The sequence below is a fragment of the Lepidothrix coronata genome, unplaced genomic scaffold (genome assembly GCF_001604755.1).
Source record: "Lepidothrix coronata isolate B3197 unplaced genomic scaffold, Lepidothrix_coronata-1.0 Scaffold21, whole genome shotgun sequence".
Classification (NCBI taxonomy): Eukaryota; Metazoa; Chordata; class Aves; order Passeriformes; family Pipridae; genus Lepidothrix; species Lepidothrix coronata.
In genome coordinates, this window is record NW_016690201.1 from 2,491,380 (window position 1) to 2,503,157 (window position 11,778).

Genomic DNA, 11,778 nt, shown 5'->3' on the forward strand with positions numbered 1-11,778 from the left:
CAAGGCAGGGTCACCTAAGCTGGTGACATAGGAACCCAGGTGGGCTTGGAATGTCTCCAGAAAGGGAGACTCCATGCCCTCCCTGGGCAGCTGTTCTAGTGCTCTGCCACCCTCCATGGAAAGAAGTTCTTCCTCATGTTGAGGTGGAACGTGTGTTTTAGTTTATGGCTTTATGGTACCCATCTTCCACCAGGTAGATTTGTGGACATGTCATTGGCTCTTCTTTTAAATACACTCAGGAAAGGGAGAAGGTACAAGAGTTGAAACAAGTTTTTATTCTGGGTATGTGTTGTATTCTGCATAGGTGTATATACAATTATGCAGAGTCACTATTCCCAGGGCTCTCAGGAAGTTGATGTGCTTTAAAACAGTAATCTGAGCTGCGAGGGGGAAAATGAAGGTTTACCTAATTTTGGGGATTGGTCATGGATTTTAACCTTTCCAAGCTGATCCTTCTGACACCTCGCATAGAAATTACACTGAAAATCAAAATTCCTTTTGCTGGGCTGCTATGAGAGCTTTGCTGCAGTGAACTATACCAGCTGTTTCCCAAGCTCCTGCTTTTCCTTTGGCTTGTTCAGCTGGTTGGTTGTGGATTCTCCTGCAGGGGTGTATCCGTTGTTCAGATGCAACGCTGCAGACCTGGCAGGAGCTGCTGTGCGTGTCCACGTCGGCCTCGCTCCCACTCCTGCTGCTCTGCCCAGCGGAATTCCCTGTGCCCAGGAATGCAGCAGCAGTGAGGATGAAGGCACAGGGAAACCCCCTGATCTGAGCCAGCAGGTCCCTGAAAATCAGCAGCTGGATATTTTAAGTCCAGGAATCACCAATGGCAAACCACAGGAAGAAGATGTGATGTTTCTGGAAAACACTGTTGCTGTCAATATCCTTGTAGAAAGAGCAATGCATCTAAGTTTAAAAGGTAATATCACCATCCCCCTTTTTTATTTTCTCTTTTCTTTCTTTTTTTCTTTCTTTTTTTTTTTCCTCTGTTCATACTCCAGCAAAATTTGGAACTTGCAGCCCCAATCACTGTGTAAGTACAGGAAAAGCAGGAGATTAAACTATTCAGCCTGTCTCCATGAATACAATCCAAAATATAAGTAACATTATGTTCCCTGTTACAGGTGACAGCTGAATGCTGAAGTTAAGCCTTACCTGAATAACTAAACCCGAGACTCTCCTATCTTTGCTCTTTGCTTTGAAATTTAGGCTGAGTGTATTAAAATATTCCTTCCTAGCAGGGGATGTTTGGGTTTTGATGTGCAGTAGTTGGGGAATTCATGGGTTTATGGAGCCTTTTCCCTGGTCTATAAAGGAATCTCTTTGTTCAAGATGGGTTAAACCCTTTCAAACACATCAGGGGCTCTGGCCTTCACCTTGGGCCAAAATACAAATAGGAGTAAGGAACTGATCCCAGGTGAGTTTGCTGGAAACATCTCTGTTAAGATCCACGGTTTCACCCTCCAGGTGATATGCCATGAATATGGCATGGATGAAAGTATGATATGAATTGAAAATTCAGCTTTTTGCCCCTGAGAACACAACTAAAATTCAAATATAAACCATGATTTAACTGTGTGTAATTCCAAAAGATTCTGAGCCCTGCAGATGGATTTTTTTGTAATGATTGTAGAATCTTCTGGAATTCATAGTCTTTGGGAAACTGATGTGACATTGTTTGCTACTGCAAAGTTTCTGGTGAGATAAAGGAGGTTTCTTCTGAATATTGCAGAAACATTGCGATATTTCTGCTTTTAATTTACTCTTTTAGGGGATTTTTGGAAGTAACTAATTGAGAGGCAATGGATACGCTGAAACAAATAAAAGCTGGTTTCAAGAAGAAACTTCGTTCCTTATTACTGTCAAACAGGTGGCTCAGCACGGAGAGCAGCTCAAGCACTGGATAGGGTCCTGTGGACCTGGATTTTATTCCTAGCTTTGCCTCTGACCTCTCAGATGATCTTGGGCAAAGGGTTTTTCCATTTCTCCCTTGAATATTCCAATATCTGCTCTGTAAATGTTCATGTAATATTTGCTCCCATTGTAAACATAAAGGGCTTTCAGCTCCACCAATGAAAAGAAGTATTTTCTAGATGGTGGATTTCTTTGCTAATTGTCTGGTTTTAATTGCTGAAATGTCTTTAGATTTTTTTATTATTACTATTGATAACAAATTTGTATTTAATTCTGTGTAATTTTAGGAAGTCCTTTGACAGAACGGGAAGTAACAGCCCCCAGTAGCTGTGTATCATTTGCTGTTGCTGGTGCAGATGCTCCAATAACTACTCCAGTAGTAGAAAATACAGACTCACCTGTCTGGGACTTCCAGGAACAAGCGAGGTAGGAAATGGGAACTCCCAGAGAAACATCCTGGATCTGAGAGCCAGGCCAAGTGTGAAAAGGACATGCATGTCATGGAATCACAGGTTTGGGTTGGAAGGGACCTTAAAACTCATCCAGTTCCACCCCCTGCCATGGGCAGGGACACCTTCCTCTAGACCTCAGCAGATCAAGTCATGCATATTCAGGAATATTCAGGAATAAACCTGTGTTTCCAATCTAGTGGCTCTTCTGGCGTTTCTAATACCTGAATTGCTTCAAACAACTTAAAAACTATTCTACAATTTGACAGTTCAATTTTCAGTTTGGGTTTATTTTATTTCCAGGAATGAACCTCAAACATTACAGTTTTCAACCATGACCTCAGTACTTTGCTGTCGCTGTGTTGTTGAGTCATGAAATAAGCATATTTCTGTTCCTTCATGGTTTTATTGTCCTGTCTTTTAAATATGCAGCAAGAGTGAGGAGAGAGAAATAAGCAGAAACCCAAACCAAGTAAATATAGTTATGCTTTGAGGGCTCAATAATTTTGGGGTTTGTTTTGTTCCTGCCCCTATCAGTCCAGAAAGAAACTGGGTAGATACAGTGGCATTGAAACTCCAGAGGCATTTTACTGTACTCCTTCTTTTTCCTGTTTTGCATAAAATATTATGATTTTTGTTCTTAACAGATTATCCAAAGAGCTTCTGCTGGATCCACAGCAAACCTTGGTCTTCAAAGTGTGGCACAAAGCAGGTAAAGTTTGTGGTATAGTATTGAGAGGAGTGTCTTCTCTGCATCCCTTTCCTTGGGTTACTTGTATTTAATTCAAGGAAAATAAGTTAAATAAATCGAAGACTAGAATTGTGATGACATTTTTACCTTGCACGAGAAGAATGCTAGAGAGAAATACCTACTGATTTCCTGGCCCTCAGCATCCTCCTTCTCCCCATTAATCATCTTACAAGGTCTGGTTTCTTTGTATTCTTTCAGGTTTTATTTTGACAGCACTTTAGAGGTTGGATTTTCCTACTGAAGGAAATTCTTTACTGTGTTCTTTCTGTCAAAGAAACTCTTTACTCTGTTCTTTACTGTCTCTGTCTTCAAACGTGCTGTTTGTTGTCTCTGCAGTTGGTTGAAGCATAACCAGTTGTAACCAAATACTTTTATTTCTTTTTTTAATATTAAAGTTCAACTGTCTGATTTTTGCTTCCAAAATAAACTTCCTCAGCCTTCCTCTGTATTAGCCAGAGTAATGTGTGTTTACAGTGATACTCCTGCCAATCCCTCTCCCTTCCCTGGGCTTTCACTGGTTCTGCAGGGACATTTTTAGTTAAATAAGATAACCAAATAACATCCTCTTCTTGGGTAGGATTGGTTGTTCTGGAAATTGGGTCTATTTCCAAGACATAATATAAGGGCTGTATAGCTGACTGTGTTTCAGCATTCCTGAAAATGCTTCATTTCAATGAATATGTGTTTTATATCCTTCTTCTCCAGAGACTGAGCGAGTGATTGGATTTGCATCCGTGGACCTTTCCCCTCTCCTTTCCGGCTTCCAGCTTGTGTGTGGGTGGTACAACATCACAGATTTCAGTGGGCAGTGCCGAGGACAGATTAAAGTAGCCATTTCCCCTCTCCAAAACATAAATAATCTCAAAGAAGAAAGACAGGCCAGGGCCCGAACCCAGCCGGAAAGTTCTTCTGTACGTGCTTCCATTTCCTCCCCTCTGATATTTAATCAGATTCCTCCTAATTAGCACCGAGTCTCCAGGTTTCTGAGCAAATTCACAGCATTCTCATGGGCCAGTGTGTAAAGGTATCAGAAACACTTAATTCCTTAGGAATTCTGCTCCATGTGCCCATGGGAGCTGCACACCAACACTGGTTACAGCACTCAAACCAAGTCATGGACATTCCCAGTAGCTTCACTCTGCTGTTTGGAATTTTTTTTAGGGTAATAATCTAAATAGTGTGGGTTTGGATGTCTGGGAGCTTGGCATTGTTCTGTTCTGTTTGCTGCTTTGGGTGGCAGCTGATGGCCAAAAACATACCATAAATTCAGCCTTTCATTTCTAATTTGGCAGGAATCTGTTTTTCTGGAAGATTTGTCATTTCTTCTGGGTTTTTCTGTATTCTCTGGACTTTCCAGATACACTGGGGCGTGTTATACACATGTAATGGAGCCTCTATCCTACTTTTCATCAGTTTCCTCTTTGATACATGGGAGGAATTAACAGAAGTGTCTGAAATGAGAGTGTTGTGAAATGGTACTTTGGCCCAGTGCTGGAAAATCCACTGAAAATTTAAAGCTATTTAGAAAATGTGAGTTTTTGTTAGTTCAGCAAGATAATACTTTATTTTTTCTTATTTTCCTGCTGTGGAAGACTCGTGTACAGTGTTCCTCTTCATTCTAGGGGAAGGCAAGCTTTCTACCATTTCCTGGTAATGCTGCAAACTTTTCCAAGACGATGCTGAATTCCTTGTCAAAGGAAGTGAGTGTTTCTACCCAAGAGTGGTGAGTCCACAGACCATCAACCTTCTTGATTATTTTCAGGGCTCAGATGAAAAAGGCAAACCCTGTCAAAGGTCTTGCTCTTAAAAACTAGAGGAAATTCCCCTTCCCAGTGAGAGGGCAGCACAGGAGATTGCAATTCTGGGACAGGTTCCTTTCGACACAACCCAGATGTTCTTTTTCTTCTCACTGATATTTTCATTTGCACCCTTGTAAATTAGGATTTACATGATGCCATTCCTAAAACTGGCAGGTTCTTCTTCCAGGCTCTGATTGTGTCTGTCTTTACTTTTACTTTTAATAAGTTAAGAGAGAGTATTCCTGATATATCCCCTTTATTTTGCCATAAATTCTGCCTATGACCAGTTAATGATAGCTGGTAAAATGCTGTAGTATTACATATTCCAGGAGTAAGACTGTCAGATATCCTGCAGTAATTCCTGCTTTCTGTTCCTTAAAACAAGCACCAAATATATTTAACTAGTGATAGAGTGTTTTAATTCATGATTTGTTTAATTAGCCTACAGAGATGATCCTTTTCCCACATGTATCTTTGAACTTTAGAGGGATCATGGTTCCACCATTATGGGATCTGAGCTAGCGTGGGAGCTATCAGTGGGCATGGAGAATTCCCAGCCACACCATTAACTTGATTTTGGTGTAAATGCCATTCCCACAGGCATTTGAAAGAATTAATTGTGGCTCTTTAAAGGATTTCAAGATACTGGATATTCTTAGTTGGCAGACTCTTCACAATTAGAGATTTCAACCTGGTTTCTGGCGTTAAACATAGGGCTGTTTTTAGCAGGATTAGTACGCCTGGAACACACACACCTCGTCATGAAGAGCACATGCAGAACGTGCGCAGGTTCCACGAATCCCTGCAGCAGGAGGGGAACACGCGTCGGGCAGCAAGGCTGGACTCGGCATCACCGTCATCGCGTGCCGGTCTCCTCACTGCCCTCAGGTAAAATTACAAGGGAATGCCAAGCCTTGGGTTTGCAGAGCAGAGCTTGGAAGTGAAGGATCCAATTTCGAAGGACTGGAGTGAAACAGCATTAGCAGTGTTTCCAAATCAGGAGAGAGTGCCTGGATTTGTCTGTCCTGTCACACAACACGTGCCGTGAAGCCAACAGTCCACTGAACTGGTTTACAAAGATAACCTGTAAGCATTTTTATGGTGTGTGGAGCAGGTTATCCTTTCCCAACAGGATGCATTTCTATTTGCTAGAAGCACTTTTCTCCTGACTGTATTCTAGGTTTAAATCAGGTATAAATTTAGAAGAGTATTAAAGTCTGTAGGACTGAAAGAGACTTTCTGAGGTGTTTGATCTCTTCCCCTGCTACCACAAGCAATATATCTTAAAATCCTTGGATCTTATGCAGGTAGGAATCCTCAGATTTTTATCAAGCTCAGACACAAAATCAATTAATATTCTTGACTTTATGACTTGTTGGAAGGTCATCTCAAATCCAACTGCTTTGATTAAATAAGTTTAAAACTAGCTCTTTTTTTAACTTCCAGCCTAAGTTTCATGGCTAATTCAGGATTTGTTCATGAGTGTTATCCTCTTACTTAGAGCAATCTCAACATTTACCTACTGATCTATTTTTCAATAACCTTTAATCTTGTATTTGCATATTTACATGCTGTTGACTAGAAAGATACAATTAAAATCCATTCACCACAAGCTTTTTAATCCCATTCTTACCAAATTTCTTACCACTGCTTCCAGAAGAAACTTGAATGAGCTGGATGAGGTTCAAAGATACTTCAGCCAGAAGCTGACCAGGTCTTTTCCTGACTTCAGTTACGGCAACACATCCAAACCAAGCCATAAGGAGCAGGAGAGGGACCATCATGGCTCCATGAGTAGAGAAGTGGATCCCAAAGGATGCCATCTTTTGGAAAAATCCAGTCAGTTGGTGTCTCAGGTCAGCAGTCTAATCAATGGTAAGTTGTTGCTGCGAGTAGCAAAATGACATGGAAATCAATTTAAAAGCTGATGCTTTTAAAATAATTTATCAGAAGAGAGAATAAACTGTAGCTCAGAGCTACAATTGCTGCCAGTGGAAAAGTTACTCCATGCTTTTTCTGCCGGTGGCTCCCTACAGGGAAGCAGCCCTTCCAAGAGATGGAGTTAAAGGGCACATCCCTTTTATGCCAGGATTTGCTGTTCTTGTATCACCACCTTAAACTTCTCTTTTATTTTTTTTCTCTTCATTCTCCAAGTTTTGCTCTTTTTATTTCCCTTCTTATCCTTAGTAATTGTTTTTCTGCTTCTTTACATGCTCTTCTCTACAATCTGCCTCAGACTCTTCCTTCTTCTTTCCCAAATGTCCTCCACTATTCCCTTGGAGCAGGACTTGCCTCAGAATTGTTTCCCATTTTACCTAACACTGCGAGCTGTGAATAGGATTTGCTCACTAGGAACCAAAAAAACCCATGAATGTGGCTTTTTAAGGAATTTGTAAAATTCCTAGAGATTCTCAGGATTGCATAGATGTAATTAATTCCAAACCCCTTTTCCAGGGTCTGTGTTAGGAAACACAGCCCTGCTGTTTGCAGCCCTGACAATTTTACCACCACAGCTCAGCAACAGTGAATTCATGTGTTACAAATATTTCATTAACAATTGTCTATCATTTGATCCAAGTTGGGAAATTCGACTGGAAGCTGGAAAATATCAGTAACAACTGTGTGCATAAAACTGGGGAACCTGTGGAATTGAAAGGTGGAAAGATTATCCTGCCCACCTTTCCTGTCTAGATTATTTCTTTTTCCGTCTCATGTGCTGTGAACTGTCCAAACTGGATTTAACCACTCCAAAATACCAATAGAATCATAGAATTATAGAATCACAGAAGGTTTGGGTTGGAAGGGACCTTAAAGATGATCCAGTTCTTCCACTCTCTGCCATAGGCAGGGACACCTCCCACTAGACCAGGTTGCTCCAAGGCCCATCCAACTTGGCCTTGGACACTTCCAGGGATGGAACAGCCACAACTTCTCTGGGCAACATGTGCCAGGGCCTCACCACCCTCACAGCCAAGAATTTCTTCTCAATATCCCGTCTAACCCTGCCCTCTGACAATGGAAAGTTATTCCCCCTTGTCCTGTCACTCCATACCCTTGTCCAAAGTCCTTCTCCAGCTCTCTTGGAGCCCCTTTAGGCACTGGAAGGGGCTCTAAAGTCTCCCTGGAGCCAGTATTTTGCCTTTTTCATTGGGATTATCTGGAGAAAGTCAAAATAAATCAATTGTAAGCTGAATTGTTGCTCCATGCGTTCACTGATGCTGTTTTTTGTTAACCAGACTTACAGACCATAACTAAAAATAGCAAAGAAGCTTCTAATGTGCATCCAGACAGCAGCAGGAAGCCAGGTGCTGTGGATGCATCCAGCTGGAAGGAGGAAGGAGCCAGATTTGAAGTCCATCAAGGCCGGCTGGACTTGGACCCACCCAGAATTTCCAGTGATCCACAGCAGCCATGCAATTCTGGGAGACCTGTGTTTGAGAGACACATGTTGCACAAACTCCTAGACCCCATTGTCCCTGAAGATGAGCATCCAGTGGATTATATCCAGGACGATGAAGGTGCTTTTGACATCCAGCCACACAGTGAAGAGGAATATGAGGAAGATGTTATAGAGCCACAAACTCTCAATGAAATAACAACTGTAACAGACAGGATGAGTCCCTGGTCCAGTGTGATCTCTGAAACTGGGCAGGGGGCTGAGCAGCATTCCGTGGACTCCAGGCCTGGAGATCAGCACTCCACAGATGTGGGTTGTTTCCAAAGGGAAAACAGCAGCACCAGCATCCTGCAAGGGGACAACCAGAGTGAGCTCACCGCCCTGAGCCCATCCACGAGCCCCCATGCTGGTGGGAATGGCAAGAGTCCTTGGGAAGCAACGGAAGGCTTCCAAAGCTTCAACAGCGGCATGGAAAAAGCAGAGAAGGAGCCTCTTCAACCTGCTGGACAGAGCCTCTGGGACAGAGCATTTAACTCTGAACCCAGAAAGAAGAATGTCGAGGTCCATGCAGGCTCCAAGGAATTACTGCCGTTCCCAGGAGACGTGGATTTGATCAAAGCAAAAACCAGAGGGAGAGAGGAGGAGGAAAACGCAGAGGATTTAAATGAAGAGCATTGTGACAAGGAAGGAAGTGGTTCTGATGAGAATTGTGTTAGGAGTGTATCAACCCAAGCTGGCTCGAAAAGAAACAGTGAGAGTTTTCCTGATGACGCCAGTGAAGACCCACTGGAAGGGTCAGAAAACTCCATCAAACCAAAAATCACTTTGTATCCTTTTTACTCTTTCCTTAAACACTCCTTGCATTCCCAGAGCAGGTCTTCCTGCTTACTTAGACTGTCCCTGGCCTTGGGAAAGAGAAATTCACTATGTGGAGCTCTTCCCTGGAAAATGAAGACCCTGTTACTTGTGTTTCACACAATGTAGTGATAACTCTCTTGAAGCTTTTAACCAGTATATTTTGTGATCTTCATTTTGGGTAATTCCAATGTGTCTTCTTGCATTTTTCTCCATGTTGTTTTTCTCCATGTTAAAGAGCTCTTGTGTTTCTTCTGTGTGAAAAGAAATGTGATTTATTTTGCTTTTAAGATACTTCCCAACATTTCTTGCACAGATCCCAAATCTTGCACTCAGTTCCACTAAGCATTCTTGGAATTTTTGCAGGATGAAGTGCTCTACAGATTTGTGAGGTATTGCTGTAAATCAGGTCAGTGTTCCATGCTCTGTGAGAGAACCAAGCATTCAGAACAATAGAATATTGATTTAAATGAATGTGATTCACTGTCTGGGATCCATTAACAAGCTTATTGCACATCTGGAGCTGTGTGCAACTACTCGCTGCCAAAGGTTGTTCCTTAACAGCTCTGCTCAGATCTGATCCTGTCATTGTTCCGAACTTCTTCCTCCCGCCCCAGGAGATGGAAGCCTCCATGAGACTACTCAGCACTTCTTCTCATCCTTCCATGGTTCTGAAAGTAAGTATGGGATGCCATTTCCTTCACTGTCAAACTTAAGTCCATTCCTTAAAGCAGGAGCAGAAGTACTTCTCTCTTCTTTTGCCTGCCAGCGCTTGGCTTAGAGGTAGTGGCTTCCAAATCATGTCAAGGAGAATCTTTCTGATCCCTTTTCTCTCTGTCAGGATCATTTTTAATGTTCAGTGTTCATAGGTGTGTTGTCTGTGCTCATCAGGATGAAATGAGGGAATTTGCAGCAGGAGAGGCTTTCCTGGAGAGGCATCAAGTAACTGTTCTGCGACACAGGGAATAGCAGAATAACTGGCATGATTGTTCCTCCTGCAGCAAAGCTGTGTTTTGCTGAGGTTCACTTTTTTATGTGCATAAATATTTATTTACTGCAAGAGGTTTGTGGCTCAGTCATTTTGAGGTCTACATATTAATCTTATCTTCAGTACTTTTCGTAAAAAAGAGAGAAAGCGACTTCTTACACAGGGAGATAGTGATGGGATAAGGGGGAACAGTCTTAGACTAGAAGAGGAGAGATTTAGGTTGCATATTAGGAGGAAATTCTTTGCTGTCAGGGTGGTGAGGCCCTGGCACAGGTTACCCAGAGAAGCTGTGGCTGTCCCAGCCCTGGAAGCATTCAAGGCCAGGTTGGATGGGCCTTGGAGCAACCTGGTCTAGTGGGAGGTGTCCCTGCCTATGACAGGGGGGTTGGAACGACATGAGCTTTAAGGTCACTTCCAACCCAAACCATTCAGTGAGTCTATGATTTTATAGAAAAGTTTATTAACTCTCTCATTTTTAAAATCCATCCTCATGCCCTCTCTCAGAGCAGCGTGTGGAAGAGAAGGACCTCAAGAACTGGAAACCTGAGTCTGATGGAGAAAAAGAGTAAAAAAAAAAATCTGGGTTTCATGAGGCTGTGCAAAACTCGGACCCCTGGAAGGTGGTCACAGATCCAGGCTGAGGCCTGAGCTGCCGCAGCACCTCCTGAGGTCCCCACATCCTCACAGCAGGAGATGAGACAGCATTTTTGTCTCAAAATGCTGCCAGCCATCCCACCTTACCACTGCTTCATCAATCTGTGAGGGAAGACTGGGAAAGCAGGGAGTCAGACAAGCCAGAGAGGGGTGGCAGGAGCACTGGAAAAGCCAGTAGAGATGTTTGCCAGTTGCCATGTGAGCGAGAGGAGTCTGGTGATCTTCAGAGAACAGCTCGGATTGCAGCCATGCTGTCACGCTCAGTGCTGGCTGAACTGTGCAGAAACCAAACACCCAGGCTTAGAAACTGATGTTCCCAAGGCCACTTAGAATGAAAACTATGAGAAAGCAGTTTTGGTGAACTCTGTTTTACCATTGGCAGCAGCAAATTTTCTTCACACAGGGTGTTTGATGGAGCACGAGGCACAACAGAGTCCTGTCTCAGCACACCCTACAAGTGCTGCAGCTAATCCTGGAATGAGGCTGGTTTGAGATTAGCTATATCCAAATAGTGCCTTGCTAATAGTCTATCTAATTATTAATCATTTCCAGGGCTGTATTTCCAGCCACTCAGCTCAGAACTGCCCAGAGAGGGAGTTCAAATAAAACTGGTATTAGTGTTAAACCACAGCATTCCATGAGTTCAGAGCTATTAGATCCTGCCTTATTCTGATTCATCAAGGACACTGTTTCCAGTGACATAAAGGTTCCTTAGAGTGTTTATTTTGTAGGTCATACAGAGGGAATTCAATGCATCATCTTATCTGGGAGTGATCAACAAACAGCCTGAAAAAGAATCATGGAATCCCAGAGTGGTTTGGGTTGGAAGGGACCTTAAAGCTCATCCAATCTCCCCTCCTGCCATGAGCAGGGACACCTTCCACTAGAACAGGTTACTCCAAGCCCTGTCCAGCCTTGAACACTTCTGGGGATGGGGCAGCTTCTCTGAGCAACCTGTGCCAGTGCTTCAC

At 42.8% G+C, this 11,778-nt stretch overlaps 1 protein-coding gene across 1 annotated transcript in view; it reads left to right on the top strand.

Annotated features, from left to right (window-relative positions):
* The window catches only part of C2CD3 (C2 calcium dependent domain containing 3), a 40,919-nt gene that overhangs the window by 24,695 nt on the left and 4,446 nt on the right, over nucleotides 1-11,778 (top strand). The window contains 9 exon segments of the mRNA XM_017807992.1: nucleotides 608-919; nucleotides 2,202-2,340; nucleotides 3,011-3,075; nucleotides 3,820-4,025; nucleotides 4,737-4,837; nucleotides 5,643-5,801; nucleotides 6,571-6,788; nucleotides 8,150-9,137; nucleotides 9,740-9,842. Of these exon segments, the coding sequence (XP_017663481.1) occupies nucleotides 608-919; nucleotides 2,202-2,340; nucleotides 3,011-3,075; nucleotides 3,820-4,025; nucleotides 4,737-4,837; nucleotides 5,643-5,801; nucleotides 6,571-6,788; nucleotides 8,150-9,137; nucleotides 9,740-9,842 (2,291 nt within the window).